Raw genomic sequence first — 27444 nt, 5'->3', positions numbered from 1 at the left:
TACATTAACAAAAAAAAATAAAAAGATTATTAAACTGAATATACACTTCATAAATGTAAGTCAATAAATGAACATATTGCACACAGTAAGATCCTAACAAAACTGAGAACACCAAAGAAATAGAGGAATATCTTTAAAAATATAAAACACCCATCCTAACAGAGGAAGAGAGATTTTAAAAAACATAATCTCAGAAAAGGAAATAAATTAACCCATAAAATAACCATCAAAGAAAAATCTCCTAGTCCTGAAGGATTCAAAGGAGATTTTCTATCAAAAGTATAATTGCTCTCAAGGTTTCAGGTTTGAGGATCATACCATGAAAAAAAATCAGAAGAGAAACACAGCATGTACCTCTCTTAGATATGAGTAGGAGATGCCAAACAAAAGATAGAAACAGTTACAAAAGATAGACAACTTTGATTACATATGTACAGATAAAATTAATACATCTAAGATAAGAAGGGGGAGGGAGAGAAATCTTTGTACCAAACTCTCCCAATAAAGATTTAGCATCTAAAACATATTGACAATGAATATATATATATATATATATACACACATACATAGTTTTAGAGTAATTAATAATTTATTAATTATGGCTAGTAATAATAAATAAATTGAGATTAGTGGTTCCTTTAAGCAACCAAAAAACTCCCCTGGAGAACAATGAATACTTAAAGGCTTTTGGAAAAGGTTTCCTAGATGGTAGAAATCACCTTTGATTGGTTAAATCAATGAGAAGGTAGACATATTAATGAGGAGGTGGGCAAAGTCTTCTGCTCCTCTATCTGAGAAGTCATCACAAAACTCAGATGCCTCCAGCAATCTTGACAAAAGACTAGATGCAGGGCACGTAGATGGCATAATAGGCAGAACCCTGGAGTCAGAAAGACCTTCACTCAACCTCGATTACCTTACCAAATAAATAAAATTTGTCTACTGACTTTAATTAAAAAAAAAAAAAAAGAATCTATCTCTATCCAGACTACTCTGGCAGGTTACCGAGTCACCCTGTGTGGGACAGTACTAGACCCCCTTTCCCAAATTAATTAATCAGCGACATCTTCAGGTACAAAGAGAAAGCATTTATTTAATCCCTGCAGGAAGCCCAGACACACCAGGGAGGCATCCCAAGTACCACTCTGTGCCCCTGGAACCTGGCCAGCGGGAAGTTGAATACCTGGTTAAATAAGAAAAGATCCAAGACTTTCCATTGGATAGACTAAAAGGATGTAACCATCTTTGACCAATGTTGTCTGCCTTTCACAGGTCACTTCCTGCAACTTCAGTAACTTCCTGCATCCCAGGGTTCAATGTTCCCAGAAATCATGTAAAACCCCCCCACCCACCTCCCAGAGTCCCTCTCCAACACAGAGTCCAAAGCCCAGCTCTGGGAACAGAGATCATGTGAATACTGAGAAATACATCATCTAATCAGTCCCATTCAACCCTAAATTCTAATGGAAGATTCCAAGCACAGTGATTATTTATTAGGGATTTTCCCCTAAGGGAAGGAATTCATCTAGGCTGAATTTGTTTGTAAGGACTTCCAGTTGTGTAGGGACTCACCCAAGATAAAGAAGAATGTACCCAGAGCCAGAGCATTTGGGCAGTCTCTTCTATTGAGAGAGTCCTTCTGAGTGAAAACCTATAGTGTTTGGCTTCTGAATGAGGGAACAAGAGAAAACCTTAATCTTAATTTAATAGTTGGTTATTAATATAAGAAAAAATTTTCTCATGTATAAGACTAATATCTATTCCCCAATAGATAAATAGTCAAAAGATATGGACAAACATTTTTCAAAAGAATTGCAAAGTATTCGCCACCATGCAAAAATAAGCCTGAGGTTTTCCTCATAAGCTGCAAAAAGACAAAGGTAAATGAATGAAAATAGCAATTGTTTCTGTTTTGGCCAGAAACCTAGAAGGTCTTCCCCTTCCAGACTGATTGTTTTTGTTTATTTTTTTGTTTTTTGACTAGGTAAAAGAGACCATTCTCTGCTTCATATTTCATCTAACCTTAATCACTTAATGGGTGCAGCCTCAAACTGAAGCCAGTTAAAAATCTTAGCTCAAAAAAGCCAAGATCCCCCATTGCAGCCAGGGCCTTCTCAAGGCATCCTGATCTATCTCTTGGTACTGGACGACACCGATGACTCCAGAGGAAAAAGTGAGGCTGATATCTTTGCCCAGCCCACTTTCACTTTAGTCCAAATCATTTGTATGTCATATTATCACTTCCCTGATGTCATGTTCCTCTTTGAGAGCAAAAGACAAACACCTACTAGCTATGTGAAATGGGCCATGTTACTTAACCCTGTTTGCTTCAGTTTCCTTATCTATAAAATGAGCTGGAGAAGGAACTGGAAAACTACTTCATTATCTTTGCCAAGAAAACCCTTAATGGTGTCACAAAAAGCCAGACACAATGGAAAAACAATTGAACAGAATCATACAGCTAAGAAGAATGAATGATACTTTTTAGAATGGAACAGGCAAGTACATGTTGAAACAATGTCCCAAACAAATTTAGCCTGACTACTAATATACCCACAAAAGTCTTTTATGGAATATTCAGTTATATTACCTACTTCATGATTAAAGGATCATAATAAAAGGTTATCATGTCATACAGATGGAAAACTGAGAAAAAGAGGAGGAAAGTTGCTGTAGAGTAGAGATAAAGACAAAGATCATATAGGTTAACAATTACTAATTATTAGATAGATCAGGATATATAAGAAACAATTTAAGGTGGCATGGGGATGGAGTGCTCTATCACTTTCTTCTTTTATATTAAATACTATTCTATTTCTTCTAGGAGACAATCAACACAAAAATAACTTACTATGTAGACAATTAATTTTGGTTAGCAGAGCAGTCCTCCCAAGTTAAAAAAGTTGGGAAGAAAGTAAAGACTGTAAACCAGGAAAGTAGAAAAATCCAAAGGTAGAAGAGGAAAATGGATCAAGTCTCCAAAAACTTTGATATCATAGTGAAAGATAAGAACAAAAAGATAAACTTTTATGCACATTATACTTTATAACCATTCATAGACCTGTATTCTAATCTTTTCCCTCAACTTCTTGCTCCTTGGGCTCAGTACAAAGTCAGGGACCTTGGTAAGATCATGCTGTGGAGACTAGTATCCCAACAATAGTTTAAACAAACAAGTTGAAAGCTTATGTTAATTAGCCGGGAATAAAAGATATGCTACAGGAAAAAACAAAACAGTATACATCTACAGATCCCCAAACAATTGGAAGGCATTCATGGATCACTTAAAAACTTTGGATCATGCAGCTAACCAATGAAAAGAAGGATACATTTTTAGATTTTCATTATAATATTTTATTAATCACATGCCATTTTTCATTCTCCTACACACACACATACACACACACACACACACACACATACACACCTGCTTTTTTATTGGCAAGGTAGAAAAAAGATGGCTATAGAATTATATTACAAATTGAACAATGCAATCCTCCAACAACAGGTTTAAAAGCAAAACAGGCAAGGGTATATATTTTACCACAAGGTAAAAAGGGGGTAGAGAAGTCAGGAAAATGAATCTTACCAAGATTCACTGAAAATTGACTGATATTTCTCAACATTTAAATTCTCTGGAAGCCATTTTCTCCTGAAAGGACAAAGTCACCTTGGGGCCACTGAAATGAGATTCAGAGCTAGGAATTAAAGCCTAAAGTTCTTTCACTGACTGATCATCTATCTCAAGATATAACTCTTCTTTTCTCTTCAGTTTTTAAATATCTTTTACATACTCTCTTCTTTATCTGCTTCAAAGGAGAGTGAATTATGGGATATTTAACAAATAATGAGCTATTGTCAAGTCTAAATTAAAAAGACCCTAAGTAGGTTCCCTTTATGAATAATATTAAGATGTAAAATATTTTAGCATTGTCAATTTTTTCAAATGAACTTTCTCTTTGCTATAAATAGCTATCAGATCTAGAATCAATCAGGTATTCTGATACAAAGAAATACATAAATATTACTGAATGATTTAAGGTCTATTATATTTTAACAATAATTAATATACGATTTAATGTTTATTCAGCACTTACATTGTTTTATGATGTTTTTACTAAAACAACTAATACAGCTACATTGTTGCACACAGTAGATTGAGGTGATTAATCTATTACTGTAATGACCAAAAAAGAAATGTGGAACTCTGTGTAGTTCTTATTGGATTAAAATTATCAGCACTACCAGGATAAGAATGGAAGGAAATTTGGACTTATTTAATAAAGTTAAGAAAATGAGAAGATAACTTAGAGCAAGTAAAAAAAATACAGATGATATTCTACATGGAAATAATAATGTTAGTAATTAGTCAAAGTTTGTATGGAGTGACTATTGGCTAAATAATCTTTGATGATCATTGTAAACAATTCACATTACCCAAAAAAGAAATACTGGCAAGTGGTTTTGTCTTAGAAATGAACCTACTAGATAAAAGGGCATTTAGTCTATGAGTTGTTCAAGTACCATTTAAAAGGAAAAGTTAATGTAGGTTAACAAAAAAAGAGTATTAGATTTACAGTGCAGAGAATTAGATTTGCATCCTGATTCTGAAACTTATTATTTATAGGGTGACTATGAACATTACCAGCACCAATTTCTTGGTTTGTGAATTAAAGAAAAAGATCCTTATATTACATACCCAGAAGAGTTAATATTTATTTATTATTAACATCAAATTAAGAGAACCATTCTTGTATAATTGAGAAAGAGCTGGCTAAAAGGCCAGAAAAACCTTGCTTCAAGTTGTACCTCTGACACTGTGTGATTCTGGGAATATCACTACTCTCCTAAGGCAATTCTCTAACTGTAAATTGCAGAGAAGGTGTATTAGTAAGGGACATTCCTCACATTAGATTTTCCTGTACTAATTAAATCATAGGCCTTCCTATAAAATCAATATATTTGCCTTAAAAATTAATGGGAAAGATTTGAGGGTCTTGTGCTACAATATTTAAAACTGCAAGGTATTTTTGTCTAAGGAGGAAAGGCTGAAAGAAGTACCTTTATATTTTCTCAAAACTGCCGATAAACTCCTTGGCTTTTCTTCACTATCCTGGTCTATCTGAGCATCACTATTCCACTCTTCAGATTTGGCATTCCTCTCCAGTTTCCAAGTATCAAATTCATTTTCTTGTGTTTCTAAGGCAGGCAATACATGTTTTGATAAATTTTCATCAATAAGTTCAGTAGATACAACTTCTTCATAATATGAAGGGAATTCTTGTTGATATGTGCTGTCCATGGAGGCTGCATAGTCTATCATCAGTGGAGCTTCACTGTCCTGAGATAATGAAATCTATCAGTGAAAAGAAATCATTATCAGTACCAGTACCTACAGAGTCAAAGGAAGTCAGTTGTAAGTAAAATTAAAACTAAATTAAATGGAGAAAAAATAACCTTGTTGAAAACTTGTTTTCTTTGGCTATTTAAAAAATATTCAGAAGGGTCTGGCCTCTTTACGAAGACAGTAATCAAGAATATATAATTTTAGTTTGGAGCTAGCTCTATCAACATAATTTAGCATATAAGCCTTAGAAAGTTGCCCATGTTTCTCTTTCTATAAAGTGGAGGAAATGATAAATTAATAGAAATCATATAAAACAAACAAGGACACTTAATATGTTAAAACTTTTAAAATTATGTTGCTCATAAGATGGATGTAGATGTTAAGCACTGAATGTGCTATGTCCTTTAACATTCCATATATATGTATGTAAATGTATATTGCCTATATGTATGGGAGGAAACATAAGTGAATAAAATATATCCTTACTTCAATTACCCATATCCAAACAAAGTCTGATCATCAGTCTAAACTATATTAATATTGGTACCACCAATTGATATTGGTACCAATACACCTAATTGTAATAGGTCCCAATACACCTATATTGTGTATAACATACACAATATAATTGGTATAGGTAATACCAATACCTAATTGGTATGAGAGGTACCAATCTCATAAATCTCATAAAAGTACTCTGTACTTACAGCACAGTAGTATTCCATAACTCAGGTTGTTCTGACTTTAGGGCTGATGCTCTATCTACTGTGCCACCTAGCTTCCCAATATACACAGTTTCATAACCTTTTGGTCATGGTTCCAAATCGCTCTCCAAGATGTTTAGATCAATTTAGATCAATCTCATAAAACAAGCAGAGATACAATGTTATCAGGTATGTAGGCCCAATGCAAATTTTTAAAGATGAAATTTATTTTTTATATACTATCATCTCCCTATTTTTTTAAGGTCTTGATATTCCTTCCTTTTATCCTCTCCCCGCTTTTTTGGAGAGGTTGAACTATTTTACTTTTTCCAATTACATGCAAAAACAATATTTAACATTTATTTTAAAAATATGATTTCTAAATACTCTCCCACCCTCTCCCACCCCTCCCCCCCAGCCATAGGGAAGACAAGTAATTTTATATGTTATATATGTGCTGTTATGCAAAGCATATTTCTAACACAGACCAAAAAAAAAAAAAAAAACGTAAAAAAAACGAAAAAAGTTTGTTAAAGTATGCTTCAATATATATTCTGACACTAATTTGTTCTCTAGTTATTTTCTCTTTCTGAAATCATCTTATTTTCTAATGGTACCTTTCTTTTATTTTCCCAGTGCCCAAATGTTGCTCTTTGGCTGCCCAAAGGTCCCCAGAAATGATCTTCCCAAATTATACTCTCTTTAATTAAGATACAGATAAAGGGAATCAAAATCAGGAGCCAGTAAGAGCTGGTTAAAGCACACACTCCTGAATAATATCTAACTTTTATTGGGATAACTACTGCACAGCAGTCCTTTTATTCCTCTATCATTGACTGTTTATCATACTTTTATTTTCCTCCCTTATTAGTACCACAGTTAATCAGTTCAGTGATAACTGGCTCCAGCTTAAAATCTTTTTCCCCAGTGATTTTCTAATATTCTTGCTTGTTGACCCTCAATACTGAGCCATCTCTATTTCTATTCCTGCGTTGATAAATGCTGGAAAATACTGACGAATAAGGGAAATACATAGCTTTGCTGACTGGATTCAGTACACAATTATGATATTCAAGTGTGCTGGTAAATGGTTAATAGATGACTCTCAGAGAAAAAAAAAACGTACCCATGATAAACCTTTAAGTTTAATCTGAATAATTAATATTTTCTCCATCACTTTCTTAAATCTAGATAATCAACTAAACAATAAATCAAGTCTTGTGTAGTGTTTGCTGATTTCTGGGATATAAATGCTCACATTAAAATTTTAATGATCAAAATCAGTAAGCTGGTTCCAGTATATGATTTGTTTGGGCCCTGCTTAGCTCAGAGTGCATGTAAATAGCAATTGTTTTTGTTTAAACAGAAACCTTGAGGGTTTTCCCCTCTTAGGTTTTTTAAATGAAGTAAGGGAGGCCATTCTCTGCCTCATTTCTTTCCCTCACTCCCAAATCTCAATTTGATTTATTAACTTATTTTTTAAATTGTGTATCTTTCAACAATTGCTTTCCTTTTTTTTTCCCCTCTGCCTTCCCCAAGACCGGAATCTCATATAGGTTATACAAGTATAATCATATTAAATATATTTCCACATTAGTCATGTTGTGAAAGAAGAATCAGAACAAAAGGGAAAAACAACAAGAAAGAAAAACTACCAAAAAATAAAAATAGTATGTTTCAATCTGCATTCAGACTCTATTATTTGTTTCTCTAGATGTGGATAGCATTTTCCATATTAGTTTTTTGGAATTGTCTTATATCATTTTATTGTTGAAAAGAGCAAACTCTATCAAAGTTGATCATCTGCACAATGTTGCTGTTACTGTGTACAGTGTTCTCTTTGTTCTGCTCACTTCACTCAGTTTCAGTTCATATGTGTCTTTTCAGACTTTTCTGAAATCTGGTCATCATTTCTCAAAATAATAGTATTCCATTATATCTACAATTCAGCCATTCCCCAGTCGATGGGCATCCCCTCAATTTCCAATTCTTTGCCACCACAAAGAGAGCTTTTGTAAACATTTTGTATGTGTGGCTTCTTTTCCATTTTTTAATGATCTTTTTAGGATGCAGATCTAGTAATAGTATTGCTGAATTAAAAGGTATACACAGTTTTGGTTTGGGGGGATTTTTTTGGTTTGGGAGTGGTTTTTTTTGAGGCAATTGAGGACTTGACCAGAGTCACACAGCTAGTGTTAAGTGTCTTGACACAGGATTTGAACTCAGGTTGTTCTGACTTCAGGGCTGATGCTCTATCTATTGTACCGTCTAGCTTCCCAATATACACAATTTTATAACCTTTTGGTCATAGTTCCAAATTGCTCTCCAAGATGTTTAGATCAATTTGCAACTCCACCAATAATGCTTAGTGTTCCAATGTGCCCACATCCTCTTCAATATTTATTATTTTCTTTTTTTTTGTCACATTAGCCAATCTGGTAGGTGTGAGGTGGCTTGTTTTTATTGCATTTCTCTAATTAATCATAAATTAGAGTTTTTTTTTTAATTTAACTAAAAATGGCTTTAATTTCTTCATCTGAAAACTACCTGTTCATATTCTTTGACCATTTATCTGTTGGGAAAAGTTGACTCAATTCTCTATGTATTTTAGAAATGAGGCTAAACACTAACTGTAAAAATTGTTTTGCAGCTTTCTGTTTCCCTTGTAATCTTATTTGCATTGGTTTTATTTGTGCAAACCCTTTTTAATTTAATGTAATCAAAATTATACACCTTCCATTTTATAATGTTCTCTATCTCCTGTTTGGTCATAGATTTTTCCCTTCTCCGTACATCTGAAAGGTAAACTATTTCTTATCTTCCTAATTTGCTTATGGTATAACCCTTTCTGTCTAAATCTTGTACATATTTTGATCATCTTGATATAGGGTCTCATTTCTTACCTAGCCTTAATCATTGATTGACCATTACCTCAGTCAAATTGAAATCTCTTAAAGAGCTTAGCTTGAAAAATCCAAGGTCTCCAACTGCATCCTGGGCCATCTTTAGTCATCCTGATCTATATCTTGCCACTGAACCTAGATGGCACAGCCCTCCCTCACTTAAATACAATTCACTTGTGTGTCACAGTATCATTTGCCAGATATCATGGTCCTCTAAAGAACAAACAAGAAAGACAACATGATAGGTAACCTTTCCTGGGCTCACTGCTACACAGCAATTTTATTCATCTATCAGGGACTTTCTATTGCACTTGCAACAGTTACTGTCCTAAACCAAACCTACTGTTTAAAAAAAAAAAAAAAAAAAACCCTACCAAAACTTGTAATCTCCTCTACTTCATTACTCAAATCCTTTTACATCTTTTTTTTTTTTGGTTCTAGTAGCAGGATGAGGTAGCACTAATTCTTTTTTGTTTGTTTTTTTAATAATTGTAACTTTTTATTGACAGAATTCTTTTTCAAAGCTAGACTATTTTACTTATAGTTTTAACTCAATTCTTCCAATTTTCTTTGGGAACTTCCCCAGTTAGTCATTAACTTTCACCTTCATTCTCGCCCTATCTAGTGGTCCTTTCCCTGCTATCTAGAAAAATGTTCAGTTTGCAACTCACCTTCCCCCCACACCTGTCTCCGCAAACAAAACAAAAAAAACCCTACAAATCCTCTTTATTCTGACCCTGCCATCATCTTTAGCTACTGTACAATCTCTGTCTCTCCTTCCTATCATTAATAAACAATTAGAAATGAAACATTCCACAGTCACTGCTTCTACTTCATCATTCTGCATGTCTTTGCATTTTGACCCCCCAAACTACATATTAATGAGTGTCGGTTGCTGACTCTAATGTCTATTTCCTAGTTTTCATTTTCCTGAACCTTTCTTTAGCTTTTCATATTGTAACTATCCTCTCTTTCCTTTATGTCTGGGATACTGCCCTTGATTCTTTTCTGACCATCCCTCTCATTCCTTTGCTGGTTAAAATTTTCTCTCTTAGGGGACAGCTAGGTGGTGTAGTGGATAGAGCACCAGCCCTAAAGTCAGGAGGATTTTAGTTCAAATATGAATTCAGACACTTGACAATGCCTAACTGTGTGACTCTGCGCAAGTCACTTAACCCAACTGTCTTAGGAAAAAAGAAAAAAATTTTTCTCCAAGGTTCTATCCTGAATCTTTTTCCTCTTTTATCACTAATTGTCCTTATCCACTTCAATCCCTCAACTATCATTTATATGCATGACTCCCAAATTTGTCTAACCCTCATGGCCTCTTACTAATCCTGCATCCTTAATTGGTTACTGGACCTTCTCAACTGGATATCCCATCAATAATACTTCACGCTAAATATATTCAAATCTGACTGTATCATGTTCCCACCAAGAATTTTCCTACTTCTAAACTGTCTTGTTTTTGTTATATCATCCTTTCCAGTCATTCAGATTCAAAACTGCAGAATTATTTTTGATTTTCTTCTCCCTCATTCTCCTTTTACAATCAGTTGACACATCTTGTCCATTTTTCTTCCATGTTTCTTTCATTTATCAATCAATCAATCAAGATATTGGGTATTCAAAGAGAAAATGTGAAGTATCTGCCCTAAAGGAGTATACATTCTAATGTGGGTAACACACACGTGTATGAATAGAAACAAAACATACATAAGGCAACCTTAGAGGGTAAGGCATGAGTAGATGGGAAGAACAGAAAAGGCTGATGCAGAACTTTGTGCTTGAGCTAAATCTTGAAAAAAAGAAACTAGTTATTACAAGAAGTGGAAATAAGGAAGGAGAAAATATTATGAAAGGGGGTAGGAGACAAACAATGAGCATTTATAAACTCTTCCTGTGTCAGACATTGCACTAAGTTCTAGAGAAATAAATATGAACAAAAATAAAAACATTCCTTCCCTGATTTATACAGCTTACATTCTAATGAGGGAAGAAATCATATAAAAGAAAATTGAAAAGCATGGAGCAGGAAGTAGCATGCTGAACACATGGTACCCATGATGGACTATAGTGATAAAAGTCCAGAATTGGAAGCACATTGGAGGGAGAACAGAAGTGTGGCTGGCCTGGTCTCATCCCCAAAAGGGAGACCCAGCTACTGGAGAAGAAGCCTCTTTCCAGAATGAGAAAGTAGCCGAGTCATGGTGGTGGGAAGTCCATAAAGTTATAAAAGCACAGTTGTATAGGGGGTGAAGCAAACTGTGGATAGCTAGTGCAAAAGCATGGAAAGAGCATGGAGCACTGTGTGAAAGAAGGAACAAGGACAGAATGACTAGACTGTAAAATTTATGAAAGGAAATCACGTGTAAGAATTCTAGAAAGCACTTACCTTATAGGTTGTCATGAGGATCAAATGAATATATGTAAAACACTTTGCAGTGCCTTACCCTTACAACTTCACAAATGTTAACTATTATTAGCTGTTAGTTACAGGATTGAGCTGGAAAAGCTTTACATGTCAAAGTAATTTTTATTTGACCTAGAAGTAATAAGATACTGTTGAGTACAGAGATGATGCAAGACGTAACGTGGTTTGTTTTAAAGATACTACTTTGGGAGCTATATAGAGAATGCATTGGAGTAGAGAAAGAATTCATTAGGATAACAACTTAGGAAAACAATGCATTAATTCAAATTAGAAGTGATGATTGGCTGCACTAAGATGGTGCCTACATGAGCAGAAAAAAGGCAGCATATGTAAAAAATGTTATGGAAATAGAAATGGCAAGGTTTGTTAATTAATTGGATATATAGGATTGTAATGACCACGTATTTAAAATCAGCCGGAGTCAGGAATTCAGGTTAAGGGAAAAATCTTCAATATTTATTGAAGTGAAGAGGTGAATAAAGATTGCAATAGCAAATATAGGCAGTTGCGACAGGAAGCCAGCTAAGAGAGCCGAGCAAACCATGGCAATCCCAGAAGTCTCTCCTCCCCTTCCTTTTCCACTCCCCTGCCTCCACCCACCAAAATCGTCATTTCCTATACAACACATCAGGACTTGCACAAAGAGTGGGTGGGGGCCATTCTTTCTCCAAGCTTATATATTAATAGAGTATGGTCCAATTACTATTTAGCCTCATGTGCTTGGGACCTCAGTGCATCAATTCAAGCCTCAGCCCATTACATAGGATGAATGAGAATCAGAAGTCAGAATAAACTAAGTTTGTAAACATGGGTCTTCGGAGGAATAGTGATATCCTTGATAGAAATAGGGACGTCTGGAAGAAAGAGCATCTAAAAGGAAAGATAACAAGTTATGTTTTGGACATGTTGAGTCTGAGATACCTATGGAAAATCCAGTTTTAAGTGTTCAATAGGGGAAGTGTGATACGCTGTTGGAAGTCCGGAAAGGTAAATTACGAACATAGAAACGATAAACAATCAGTAAATGTTTATTAAACACCTATTACATACCAGGCTAAATGAAGAGAAAGCAAAGAGGGGCAAAAGATAGTCCCTGCTTTCAAAGAGCTTACAATCTGATGTGAGAGACAAATGCAAAAAGTAAGCTCAAGCTTGTGCTCTCTCTCTCTCTCTCTTTCTCTCTCTCTCCAAATATATATGTATATATTTGCAAATCTCATAGGAGTTTATTATTGCCTTTTTAAAATACTAGATTCACAGAATAAACATGAATACCTTTCCCATTGAAACTTCTCATAATAAAAATTTTTCATCAACAAAATGAAAGCAGTTGATTTCATATTCAACATTTTGCTTCCATAATTTCATACTCATTTACCAAAAAGAGGGAAAAGAATTTTAGTATCTATATGCTGAGACCAAAACTGATCACTGCATTCAATCTTTTGGATGCCTTTTAAGATTGTTTTCCTTTTTGTTATTGTAATCATTTTGTATATTGTTCTATTCTACTTCACTCTTTTTTTTAAAAAAATGTATGGAATAAAACAAACATTTCCATAATTTAATACAATAAAAAAAACTGATTGTACATAAAACTGCAAATCTACTATGCACAACTTGCCTTTCCTTTTAAATATACAATAAAATTATCACATGAATTTCTTTTTTTCTCCTTTCCCACCCTAGATATGACTATCCTTAGGTACATAATTAGATATATATGCATGAAATTATTCCATTCATCTATTTATCAGTTCTTTCTCTGGATGTAGATTGCATCTTTCTTCATAAATCCATTATAGTTAATTTGGATACTTATAATAGAAAAAAATAAATTAGCCACTCAAAGTTGTTCTACAGACAATATTTTGTTTTAATTTTCAATTGTATTTTTTCCAAATATATGTAAAGATAGTTTTCAACATTTGTTTGTATAAGGCTTTGTGTTACAAATTTTTCTCCCTCCTTCTTTTACCTTCCCCCTCCCCAAGACATCAAGTAATCTGATATAGGCTAAATATGTGCAATTCTTTTAAACACATTTCCATATTTAAAGACAATATTGTTACCATATACAATGTTCTCTTGGTTCTGCTCATTTCACTCTTCATTATTTCTTGCAAGTCTTTCACACGGTTTTGTAAGATCATTGTGCTGCTAATCTCTTACAGCACAGTAGCATTCCATAACAATCATATACCACAACTTGTTCAGGTACTCTCCAATCAATGGGCATCCCCGTAATTTACATTTCTTCATCGCCACACAGAGGGCTCTAAAAATGTTTTTCAGAACATATAGGTTCTTTTCCTTTTTCCTTAATCATCTTTGGAAACAGATCAAGTAGTAGTATTGCTGGGTCAAAGTATATAGGTAGTTTAATAACTCTTTGGGCATAAATCCAGATTGTTCTCCAAAATAGTTGGATCAGTTCACAAATCCACCAATAATGAACTAGTGTTTCAATTTTTCCACATCTACTCCAACATTTGTCATTTTCTTCTTCTATCATTTTAGCCAATCTGTTAGGCATAAAATGATATTCCAAAGTTGTTTTAATCTGCATTTCTCTGATCAATAAGGATTTAGAGAATTTTTACATGACTATACATAGTTTTCATTTATTCATTGGTAAACTGCCTGGTTATATATTTTGATATTTATCAATTAGGAAATGATTCATATAGAGATTTGACAAAGTTCTTTATATATGTTTAGATATGAAACCTTTATCTGATAAACTATCTATAAATTTTTCTCCCAACTTTCTGCTTTCCTTTCTAAAACTAATAAAAATAGTTTTATTTATATGAAAACATTTAATTTAATGATATGCTTTGAAAATCACAAAGACTCAACTAAAAATTTAGTTGAAATGATAATTTTAGAAAAAATAGCAGAATATCATTTGCATTCCTACATAAAATAAACAAAACTCTACAAAAGAGAATAAAAATTATCACATTTAATATAACTTTAAACAGTATAAAAATACCTAGGAGTACACCTGCAAAAAAACCCTAAGAATTGTATAAACAATATTATTAAAAACACTACATAATAAAATCAGATTTAAATAATTGGAGAGATATTAATTGTTCATGGGTAGGCAGGGCCAATATAACAAAAAATGACAATTTTATCCAAACTATACATTCAATGTCATCTCAATTACATTAGGAATTTTTTTAAAACTAAACTAGAAAAAATAATCATAATTCATTTGGAAAAACAAAAAGTCAAGAATATCAAAGAAAATAATGGGGGGGGAAGCATAAAGAAGGGATGTCTAGCAGAATCAGATGTTGAACAGTATTATAAGGCAGTAATTATCAAAACTATCTGTTATTAATTAAGAAATATAAAGACACCAGAAAAATATATATAATTTAATGCAGCAGAAAAACATAATAACCCATAATAACTTTGTATTTGACAAATGTAATGACATGTTTTTGGGATAAGAATTCACTATTTCTTGGGAAAACTGGAAAGCACTATGGCAGAAACTGGGCATAGACCTCACACTATTTACCAAGATATGGTCTAAATGGATACATGACATAAATAGCTAACAACTATTTAGTATTTTAATCTTCCATTCTTTTTCAATACCAGGACTACAGGTAACTTATGAACTACTGGACTGTCTGATGATGCTGTAACATTTACTTCGAGCTTTTCCTCAGTATACATTTGGACTTGCAAGAATGGGTCCCTACAGGATACCGCTTTGAGTTCTAAGAGTAATCCTTTTCAGGGGTCCTCAAACTTTTTAAATAAGGGGACAGTTCGCTGTCCCTCAGACTGTTGGAGGGCCGGACTATAGTAAAAACAAAAACTTTGTTTTGTGAGCCTTTAAATAAAGAAACTTCATAGCCTGGGGTGAGGGGGATAAATGTCCTCAGCCGCTACATCTGGCCGACGGGCTGTAGTTTGAGGACCCCTGCTAAAGTTTAGATGGTTATAATTACTACCATAGCTCACTTGGACTCATGAGAAAATTTCCCATTGACAGTCGATAAATAGAGAATTAGATTTTTAAATGAGGCATTTATTTAAAATGGCTTAATAAGAATAGTTGGTATAAAACACCTCCCCCAAAAGTCTGGAGCATACTTTCTCACAAATATGTGCAATTTTCTTGGGAAGAATGAATTCTGAGCATAGAGGCAGTGAGGCACACAAGTAGAAGGCATATTGTAGTAAAGGGTAACTGACAACTATGCGATCAGGAAATCCTTACTTTTTTGTAGAGTTTTCAAACATCATTGCTTGACTGATAGAGAATTTAAAAGTTTATCACTTAAGCTTCTTTAGCTCATAAGACCCCGGACAGAAGCATTTGGTGCAATAATGCTTTAAGTTTTTGACAGTAAGATAAATACTAGTTAACAGAGATTTAGATCATAAGACACAGGCACAGAGTTAGAAGCGACATTAGAGCCCACTGAATACAACTTTTCATTTTATAGTGAGAAACAGGTCCAGGGACTTCTTTAGAATTAATGGAAAGTCCACATTTAGCTATGGAGAGACTAAGAAACTGACACATTTAAAGGTTAGCTCCAGAAATAGGTAAGGGCCCTATAAAAAACAATTGACCACAATAATTTATTGCCCACAAGAGAATTAGTTGGACTCTTTGAGGAACAAGAAGTGATTGCCTCAAAAAATTCTAAGCAAAAGAGACAACCTACTATTTTTCAGTAATTGTCTAATGGCTCAGGAACAAACACTATGATGAAAGAAAACTCAGGATACTAAGATCCAGAAATCTGTCCAAACAGGTAAAAAGAACTAAATCCAGAGTCAGTACTTTTTCTGCCTAAAATATGAATTTTAGATATTTCTAGGACACAGAAAAAAAAAAAAAAAACAGTGACATAATACTGCTTGGCTCAGCCTGAATCTTCCACAAGTGTAGGTGTAGAAATATAACTATATTTCTACTTCAGGCACAGGATCTATTTCAACCTGTGAGCATACTAACATGTTAGATGAAATAGAAGAAACTGGAGAAATGGTTACACATGCAGATAATACTACTAATGTCAGATATGCCTGAATGTAATTTGCCATTTACATATAATTACATATAATACAATGTTTATCTTGGCCCCTTATTTGAAATATTTGTGAAATTCAAATAAGTCCTTTTCATAAATTAGAAAGAGAGCAACCCAATAGGATAAACAGAGGAATGGTTCCCAAAGAGACCTCTTGGTCTAGGCAGAAGCAGGAGTAGAAGAGGAATGTAGCTACTGATATAAAGAAGGGAGAGACAAAGAAATGTGATATGGAAATGGGAGAATGTAAGCATGGAAAGAAGGAATTGCCACAAAGAAAGAAGTCAGAACTGTGCAGTTGAGGCTATTCAGAACAACTGAACATCTTGAAAGCTGGGATAAATTCTGTGTTGCTGTACAAAGGATATAGAATTTTTCCAACACACTGCCCTTCCTGGAATCAGTGAATCAAGAAGTATTACAAAAGGTACAAGTACTAGAAAAGAAGAAAGGAATACCAGGATGAAGTGACATCAGAAGAGATGCCAGTTCTCTCTGAGTTCCACAAGACTGAAAGATCCATGAAAGTTAGAGATCTAAAACAAAAAGAAATTTATCATTTATAGTATAGGAGCTCTGAAGGGCACAACAGAAGAGATAGTAGATATGGACTAAGAGAGGTAGGATTTGAGTAGAGCTGAATGAAAGAAAATGCAACAGCAGTTTCAGTGGGGAATGTTTTACTCTTAAGCAACTGAAAAGATTTAGTATCAATTTGTTTGCTTAGGAGAGGAAGACAGAGGAATATAGTAAACATTGGGAAATGTATCCAGATCTAGTATCATTTAGATAGAAGCAACTATCAAAGGTATACAGAACATAGGTAAGTAGAATACATGGTGCTTGTGTTGTTTCAGTAACACTGTCACCAATCTAGTCCATATTCTTATCAACTGGACTACTGGCCCACCTTTCTACAATCCATACTTCACATAACTGTAAAATAATCTTTTCATTGAACAGATCTGATCATGTCATCCCCATATTCAAAAACTAACAGTGGTTTCCCATTGCTTCTAGGATAACAAAACAAAACTTTTCAATCTGGCATTTGAGAACAATCTAGCTACAATCTACCTTTATTCATTTTACACTTCCTTCACAGACTCTATGTTTTGGCCAAAGTGGACTTCTATCCATACCTGTGTTTGATATGTTAACTCCTGCCTACACGTATCTAGCAGAGATTATTCATTTCCATGTCTGGAATGGCCTTTTTCATCTGCTATCTTTCAAAATCTTTATCTTTAAAAAAAATTTTTTTTATCATAGCTTTTTAATGACAGAACATATGCATGGGTAATTTTTCAACATTGTCTCTTGCACTCACTTCTGTTCCAACTTTTCCCTCTCTCCACCCTCTCCCCTAGATGGCAGGCATGTTAAACATGTTAAAGTATATCTTGGATACAATATATGTGTGCAGATTCGTACAGTTCTTTTGTTGCACAAAAACAATCAGATTCAGAAGGTAAAAATAACCTGAGGAAAAAACCAAAAATGCAAGTAGTCCACATTCATTTCCCAGTGTTCCTTTTCTGGGTATAGCTGATTTTGTCCATCATTGATCAAGTGGAACTGAATTAAACCTTATCTTCTTTCAAGGCTCCCCAGTATTGCTAGAGCAAATTGTCTAATCAAGTCTTGTCTCTTTCTCCCTCTACCTTGCATTATACTCATTCTATGAAATGTTCTACCTCCCTACTGTTCCAATCAAATTTAAACACCAAATTTAAACAGAGCAAAAACTAGGTAATTTTTATCTTAGACTAGTGTGTAAAGCACAGTAGGGGATTAATAGCTATTTGGTGAATTGAAATAAATTCTATCCCAAAAGCTAAGTCAATAGAATTGTCATTATAATTTATAATCTGCTATAATATATATAAAGGGGATAATAATCATATGGATATTGACAGAATGTAACATATTTATGGCAAAAGGACAAATATAACACACATATCAATAAATATAGGTGGTCTTTATAATATTACCTTGGATTCCCCTTCTATGATAATAGTATTAGTCTTCCTTGGTGACTTGAATTTCAAATTTGGAGAATGACTTAGCTGTTGAACAGCAGCTTCTGCAACTGGATCAGAATCATTTAATCCCAACAATTCTGTAGAGGGGAAGAGAATATTGATTTCATCAGGATCCTGGATCTTTTGGAATTGTGTTCATTTTGAAAGCACAATAAAGTTCTTATAATGTTAAAGTGAAAGCACTACTTTCCATTTTTAAGAGATACTAACATTTTCATAGTAAGATACAGAATTATCATGAATAAAACCTATAATAGTTAAAATCGCTAATATCACCAAAACAAAAATTTATACGTTTTAATAATACTTTTAAAACTTCTGCTCTTATCAACACCAAAAGCTAGTCAACACTTTTTTTAAAACAATACTTTGATGAATAATAAATTCATGATATGATATATATGGGTATAGTAGATGCTCAATATAAAACTAGGCCAGTTCCCTCATTCTATATCATCTCCAACATATTATTATTTAGAAAGGAAGAACAGTTGGATAAAAAACAAATTAAATGAAACCATGAGAAAAAAAAGAATCTGGGAGTCATTAATTAATTGTATCTGAAGAACAGAAAGCACTGTGGCAAGAAATTGCTTGGACCAAGATATCCTTTTTTAAAAACATTTTTAAAAATGTATTATTTATTTGCCTTTATCATTGAACTTTGAGTTCCATATTTTCTTCCTTTCTACTGCCCCTCCCCAACATACTGGGAAGGTGAACAATTTGATACAGATTATGCATATGAAAAACAAAATATCTTTTTTAATGACTCTGACTTTAATAACAGAAAAATCTGTTAAGACCATAGTAAAAAATGGAGTTGGCAAAAACATAACATATTTAAAAATATAAACAATACTTTGAAGCATTTTAGTTATATTTTAATTTTATCTAGAATTTTTTGCTTATATTTAGGATTTTAGTATAATATAGCATGTTATTGCTAACATACTTCATTCTTCTACATGGAATAGTTTAGATTTCTGCTATATATTCAAGTAGGGAATATCAGAGCCAATAAAATTAAGAATAACTGAGTTTTAAGGATTGCTAGGTGAGTCTGAGATTCTACTATATCTAGATATACATGTATACGATTGCCACATATTTTCCTTAAAAGAAATAAATTGATTTACTAGATTTAATTTCACTTGCTACATTTTTCTCAATTCAACTTTTGGAATTGCTCTGTCACTCATAATTCAAAATTATGAAATGTTTGTAATTAATCTTGGAATAAATAAGAAATCAATAAATAAAGCATTCAACTACAAAAACAGATTTTAAAATTATGCTTTATTTATAGATATTTGGCCAACTAATTATTTGTTTCCTAAAGTACACACCTATCAAAATACCTGATGAGATTGCCAACAAGAGTACAAACAGAAGACATCTTCTAAACAACAGCTTACTATAATCTAGAGCTTTACAGTAAGAGTAAGGGTACTAGTAATATTTATATAGTATCTTCTATCTACCAGTTACTATGTTAAACACTTCACAAAATATGCTCTCATTTATAAACAAAGCATAAAAAAGTACTTTCTTCACAATAACTCTGTGAAGTACATGAAGGAAATTTATTATCTCCATTTTTATAATACTCCAGTCATCTTACCAACTGTCTTATCTCTACTCAAAGACCATGGAGTATTTAAGTTCTACTCTCGGAAGAGTTCTATAATTAGTGACTACTCCATTTGGTTCTATTTCAGGCAGGTCTCAATCACACTTCACTTGACTTTATACTCTCCTGCCATCTGAGGAAGAAATCTCCTTATATCCTCTCTCATCCCACATTATGCCTATATCTACAGAGCGACATTGGGAATAGACTCATGTTTCATTGGTATAAAACTTCTAACCATGATTCTGAGGAAGAAACTTCTTTTGCCAAAGCAAATGGCACATTTTTTTTTTTTTGATGACTACAATCTTAGAGTTACTAGTAAAAATGAAGGAGCCAGAATCAGAACCTAGGTTTTAAAAGAAACATTGAAATGATAACCTCAAAATTTCAGAAAAGATGTTTTCATTTTTCTCACCAGAATTCAATGCAGAAAATCTATCCACATCTAATGCAGGATTTGTTTTCATAGTGGTTAGAGAATTAACCATGAAGGCACCACTAGTAGTCCCACAAGGCATCACAGTTTGGTCTTTTTCCATCTTTGCAGAAGGAACAGGAGGAGGATTTTTCCATGATTTTGGTTCATTTGGTTCTATGTAAAAGAACTAGAAAAGAAATGTTTTAAGTTTTCCTACTTTTAAAATAAGTGATGATTGAACACTAAAACATTTAAATACAGTGAAGTAATTGCAGATTTTTTTTCCACTTAAAAATTAAGTATCTTAAATAAAAAATAAAAAATAAAAAAAAAATTAAGTATCTTAAACTCTCCTATGGTTATAATACTCAAATAAAGAAGATAAGAAATGAAAAATGATATATTAAGGTTCTCTGCTCAAAGTAAATGGACACCATTGAGCTAAAAAGGGTCACTCTCCTGGAGAATAAAGCAAAACTCAAAAAGAAAAAGATACTTAAAATTAAATTTTAAAAAGCACATGAAAAGATCATTCAATTTAGTTCACTGCCTTCAGGATGGTATTATTAACATTTTAAAAATGAGATAAAGGAAGCTGAAAAAATTGCATGACTTGCTCATATTCACACAATTACTGTTGGACTCAAATTCTTATTTCTAGCAATATATTGTGCCCACAAAGTGGAAAGGGAGACAAGAAGTTCCTCATCATTTCAAGAAGAAATTAATAAAGAATTGTTCTGAGTATTTTAGAAGGAGATGTATGTTCACACAGGCATTGGACTCTATTAACCTGTAAAGATCCTTCTAATTTTAAAGTATGAATTAAAGTCCCCTGATTAGTAATATAAATATATTAAAAACATATAATATTATGGCAATCTTATTTGACACAAGGTCAGTTCAGACTTTTGGAAAACCAATCAAAATGACCAATTTCTATATCCATCTTTCCTTCTAGAAGTCCTTTAAATTTCTAAAGTCATCCATCCTGGGATAGTTCTAAAATATATCTAATCCAAAGACAGATCCATCCAAGGGACTACTAGAATAATTTTGGAATAAACATTGTAGCTGTTAAAGGTTTCATAAATCTAAAGTTTCAGTGATTTACAGTGATAATCCTACTTTACTCTAATTAAAATTGGCTTCTAAAAAAAGATACATTCACTATTGATTAAAGAAATTCTAAATAAAAGAATTCTGAGGTATTATCTCACACCTACCAGACTGGCTAACATGATATAAAAGGAAAATGAGAAATGCTGAAGAACATGTGAAAAAATAGGTACATTAATGGACTATTGGTGAAGTTTTAAACCAGTCTAACCACTACAGGGAATAATTCAAACTATACCCAACGGGCTATAATATTGCACAGACATTTTGACTCAGCAATACCACTAATAGGTCTGTATCTACAGAGATCAAAGTTAAAAGAAAAGGACTTATATATACAAAAATATTTTTTGCGGTGGTAAAAAATTGGAAATTGAAGAGGTGCCCAAAAATTGGAGAATGGCTGAATAAGTTGTAGTATATGAATGTGATAAAATACTTTTTATAGAAATGACAAGCAAGATGGTTTCAGAAAAACCTGAAAGATGGTTTATATGAACTATTGCAAAGTGAAATGAGCTAAACCAGGACAACATGGTACACAGTAATGATCAATAATGACCAATTGTGAAGAACTTAATTACTCTAATCAATACAATGATATAAGATAATCTAAAGGACTCAGAATGAAAAATGCTATCTGCCTTCAAACAGAGAATTGATCAATTCTGAATTGAATCAAATCTGAATGATTGAAATATTATTTTCACATTCTTTATTTTTGTTGCTTTATTTTGAGAGGGAGGGTAGGATAACATGACTAATTTGAAAATACCTTTTGTATGATATATACTGCTTCCCTCCTCAACAAGTATATAATAGTCTCGAGTAGGAGAGAATTTGTAAATCTCTCTATGACCCCCAAATATGCAGTGTTACCATTTAATCCTGTCAAAACTTCCCTTCCAGAGTCACTTTCTTCATTTGTATTTCCATAACATGGAAGCAGATAAAAGAATGAATTAGAAGAAGAATCTAATAATATATAAGAAATTTATAAGAAACATGCTTGAAACAAAAGGACAAACAATAATAATCAGGAAGATTATATTTTGGTGCATAAGTTTAGTATTGATATTTCATTATCTACATTAACTTTTAGCAAAATATAGTCTCCCTGATTATATTTTTTACTTAAGTCTATTTATGCTTTTGCTTTGTCTGAGATCATGACTACTATTTCTGCCATTTTTACATCAACTAAAGCATTAATAAATTCTGCTCCAGCATATTACTGTTTTGAATTACAGGAGGAATTAAATAGTAAAACTATACTAGATTCTTAATTTGCCCCTCTTTGAACTAGAAATCTCTCACCATAAAATAAATAATAAAGAAGTTAAGGAGATGAATTTTGGAAAAGTTAGATATGAGAAACCTCTGGAAAAAATTAAATAGTAATAAGGAGTATAGCTTTTTCTCTACTATATTTTATAGTTTCACAAAAACTGACCATATGTGAGGACACCCTTACAAAAACTAATCATGTATTAGGATATAAAAACCTCAGATACAAATAGAGAAAAGCAGAAATATTAAATACACAAATAGAGAAAAGCAGAAATATTAAATGCATCCTTCTCAGATCATAATGTAATAAAAATTACATTCAATAAAAAGTCATGGAAAGACATTAAAAATTAATTGGAAACCAAATAATTTAATCCTAAAGAATGAAGTTAAAGAACAAATCATAGAAACAATCAATTCCATTAAAGAGAATGAAATCAAAAAGAAACAAAACCCCAAAGTAGCCAAAGCAAAACGTAGAAAAAATTTTATATCTCTAAACATATCAATAAAAGAGAGAAAGGATGGATCAATGATTGGGCGTGCAATTAAAAACACTAGAAAAAAGACAACTAAATCCCCAATCAAATACCAAAATAGAAATCTGGAAAACTAAAATACTAATCAAAACAAATTAACATTTGGCAAAGTAACAAGATATAAAATAAATCTGCATAAATCATTAGCAATTCTATATATTACCAAAATCCAAAAGGAAGAGAAAAATTTCATTTAAAATAACTGTAGACAGTATAAAATGCTTAGGACCTGCCAAGATACACACTGGAATTATATGAACACAATTACAAAACACTTTTTATAAAAATAAAGGCAGATCTAAATAACAATTAGTAGAAATACTAATTGCTCATGGGATGAGTCAATATAATAAAACTGACATTACTACCTAAATTAACTTACTTATACAGAGCCATACCAGTTTACCAGAGAATTATTTTATGGAGCTAGAATAATTATAAATTAATCTGGAAGAACAAAAAATATTAAGGCGATCAATTAAAAAAAAAAGTGAATGTGGCCTAGAAGAATCAGATATCAATATAGAGAATAAAGTAACATCTGATTCAAATTTGATTGTTTTATATATTTAAAAGACTGGAAACTGAACTTGGTGTGTGTGGGGGGGGGGGGGGGGGGGAGGAAATGTATAAGTCTATAGAGATGGCCAAAGGAGATGGAATAACAAAAAAGGGTTTTGTTCGGTAGATAACTGAAATATTACTATGTGTGGTACAAGGAAAATATTTTACTAGTTGGACTACTTTTTCCTAGGGCCCTGCCTCCATTTTTTAATGTTATTTAAACTCTTAACAAAAATTAATTAGTAAGATGGAGCCAAGATGGCAGAGAAGTAAGAAACAGTGTGGTAAGCTCTCTAAACTGCTCTAGAAAATGTCCCATTTTCAATCCTAATGGGGAAATTCAGGGGAAAAAATGTCGTCTGTCCATTTCAGAGTATACTATGTCTTCTGACACAAAAGGATTGCACCAGGATTATGTCATTAAAGTGAACCTGAGCTTTAAAGTCCCATAAGAAGATACCCCCAGACCTATATCAGGAATAGGTGTAAAATGGAAGCCTCTTCATTCACTATTCAATATATAGTCACAGATATAGGCTGAGTGAGAGAGGAGACCTATGCGGGGAACCTGCGTCCCCAAGTAGGATAGACTTAGCCTATGTATGGAGAAAGAAAAGCAATTTAGAAATCCACAGAAGCAGTGGATAGAATCAGAACCAGATTCTAGGCTCAAAGCAAGGTCTTATTTCTAACATCTAGCCCAGCAATCAGAGACATAACCAAATTCAGGAAACCCAATCCAAAAAAGGGGTCAATAATTCTTCCACTCTGAGCTGACTGATGAGCGAAATACAGCATTAGTCTTCTCTTTTTCAGACCCATACCAGGTCAGAAGCTTACAAAACTCAATCCAATCAGACTTTAACCTACATCAGACCACTCTGGAAGCACTAAAAGTTTGCAAGTCCTCAGCCTACCCTTGAGAACTAGAATAATGCAACACTTAGCACCTCAAAAAAACAGTAACATGATCAATCACCAGACCATCCCTCCAGAAGTGAAGCAGAGCTCAGCTTTAACCTCAAGTCAAGATTAGGCTGAAAGAATAGATATACAAAATAAGAACCACATCATAATGAGTGATTCTGGTGACAGGAATGCTCAAGACGGGTATACAAATGAAGCGAAGCAGTGATTCAGAGAAAAGCACAGCTTTGGCACAAACTCAACTAGAAAATCAAGAGGTAATGAATAAAGAGTTTTTTTTTTTTTTTTAAGTGTTTTTTTTTTTTCCCTGAGACAATTGGGATTAAGTGACTTGCCCCGGGTCACATAGCTAGGACATGTTAAGTATCTGAGGTCATTTGAACTCAGACCCTCCTGACTTCAGGGCTGGTGCCACTGAGCCACCTAGCTGTCCCTAAAATTTTTTTATAAATGAAATAAGTGCACATTAGGGGAGGAGGGGGAGAAAGAGAAGAGTGGTATGGAAGAAAAATTTGAAAGAGAGTTAATAGCTTGACACAAGATGTTTAAACCTTGCTCAAGCAACAAACAACCTGAAAATTACAATGAATCAAATGAAAGCTAATGAATTCATAAGGCAATAAAAGTACAAAAACAAAGTCAAAATACTTAAAAAGAAAAAATCCATCGGTCACCTACTAGAAAAATAAAAAGAAAAATACAAATGCAAACTCACAGGAACATCATAACCAAAACCCAAAGCTTCTAGGCCAAAGAAAAATTACTGCAAGCAGTCAGAAATAAAAAAGTTAAGAACCAAGAAGACACAAGCAGAATTGCACATCATATAGATACCACAATTAAAGAATAGAAAATTTGAAATATGATATTGCTGATGGCAAAAGTCATAAGCTTATAGGCAAGAATAACTTAGTAAAACAGAGTATACAAGAGGAAAGTAAATTTTTAATGAAATAAAGGACATCTACAGATTTCTGATGAAAAGACTAGAGCTATATTTGAAGTTCAAATATATAAATGAGAATTGTAAAAATGAAAATATGAATGAATACTGATAAAAGACTAAAAAAAAAACCACAAACACTCAAATATGGGGATATGGTACAGGTGTTCACTCTAAATCCTATCCTCAAAACTGAAAAATGGAGTACAATTAGATAAGACCTAGAGAGAGAGGAGATTCTGTTACGTCTTGATATTAAAAAAGGAATGGACAGAGAAAAGAGGAATACCCTTAGGTTAGGGGGATGGAAAGGGAAAGGAAGATTAAAGAAAAATTATCTCACATAAAAGTTGATATCTATATAAATAAGGAGGGGGTAAGAGGGTTCCATTGACATTATTTACTGTCATTTGAACTGGTTAAAAGAAGGAAGAATATACACAGACACAGACACACACACATACACACACATACACACACACACACACACACACACACACACATTCATTCAACAGGGGGGAAAGGGTAAAGGAAGATTTGGGTAGTTTAAGGGAGAGATTCATCCTAAGGGAAAAAACTCTAAGAATGTATTAAAATATTGTAGTTCCTTTTTGAGTTAAACAAGAATGGAAATCAGAGAAGATGCTCATAAATTGGGGAATGGATAAATGTAATGTCCAGGCTAGCTTTCTGGAGGATCTCTGGACAGGCCTTCATCTTTAGGTGAAGAAGTGATGAAGGCAGGAGAGCCACCACAAGGCTGGTCAAAAATGGAGTGTCCATGGCTGAGAAACCCTTCTATGTCTATGTCTGAAAGAGTCCTCTGTGTCTATGGCTGAGAGGCTACTTTCCAGTCCTTCCAACCCTTAAATACATCATTACAGCAACTGAGCATGTGCAACCATGACATCACATTAAGTATATGCTTAGAGAACCATTATCTCACACTGAGTAGGTGCTTAATTAACTATAAGCACCTTGCTGTCCTTGATTCAAGTACACCTTTCCAGAGTTCTGGCCCTCTATAGAAAAACAATTTAAAGTTCATAAATCAGATGGAAAATTAATATGCTGCACGCATCAGCATAATGATTGTTAATCAAGCTTCTAGAAAAATAAGAATGAAACATGATACCAACTTTTGATAAAGAGATGATGGAGTAAGAATGTAGAATGAAACAGATTTTGGGGGGAAGGTAAGGGAATATTCTGTAATTGACTATACGTTTTTCTACTATGTTTCATTTTCCTACTATTTTCAATGCAGAGAGAGGGGTTCAAGTGGGAAGGTATGAAAGAGGAGCCTGAAATCGAAACAAATTTTATATTAAAAAAAATTATGTGTACATACACACACACACACACACACACACACGACAACTGGCCCAGGGATCTAAGTCTTGAATTACTGACAGTTTCCTAATTATTTAAATATAAAGGGCAGTGTACATGGAATAAGGAGCTCCTCTTCTGATGTCACTGTACCACCATGGGAAATGAAGA

General features: G+C 33.3%; 1 protein-coding gene across 1 annotated transcript in view; it reads right to left on the bottom strand.

Moving 5' to 3' along the window:
- Window positions 1–27444, bottom strand: part of C2CD2 (C2 calcium dependent domain containing 2) — a 115996-nt gene that overhangs the window by 16779 nt on the left and 71773 nt on the right. The window contains exons 11-13 of the mRNA XM_051984765.1: window positions 20557–20746; window positions 18455–18582; window positions 5062–5356 (exon numbers count right to left, since the gene is read on the bottom strand). Of these exons, the coding sequence (XP_051840725.1) occupies window positions 5062–5356; window positions 18455–18582; window positions 20557–20746 (613 nt within the window). The remainder of the gene's footprint in view (window positions 1–5061; window positions 5357–18454; window positions 18583–20556; window positions 20747–27444) is intronic.

This window comes from Antechinus flavipes, chromosome 3 (genome assembly GCF_016432865.1).
Source record: "Antechinus flavipes isolate AdamAnt ecotype Samford, QLD, Australia chromosome 3, AdamAnt_v2, whole genome shotgun sequence".
NCBI classification, from domain to species: domain Eukaryota; kingdom Metazoa; phylum Chordata; class Mammalia; order Dasyuromorphia; family Dasyuridae; genus Antechinus; species Antechinus flavipes.
This window is presented reverse-complemented; position numbering and strand designations above follow the sequence as displayed.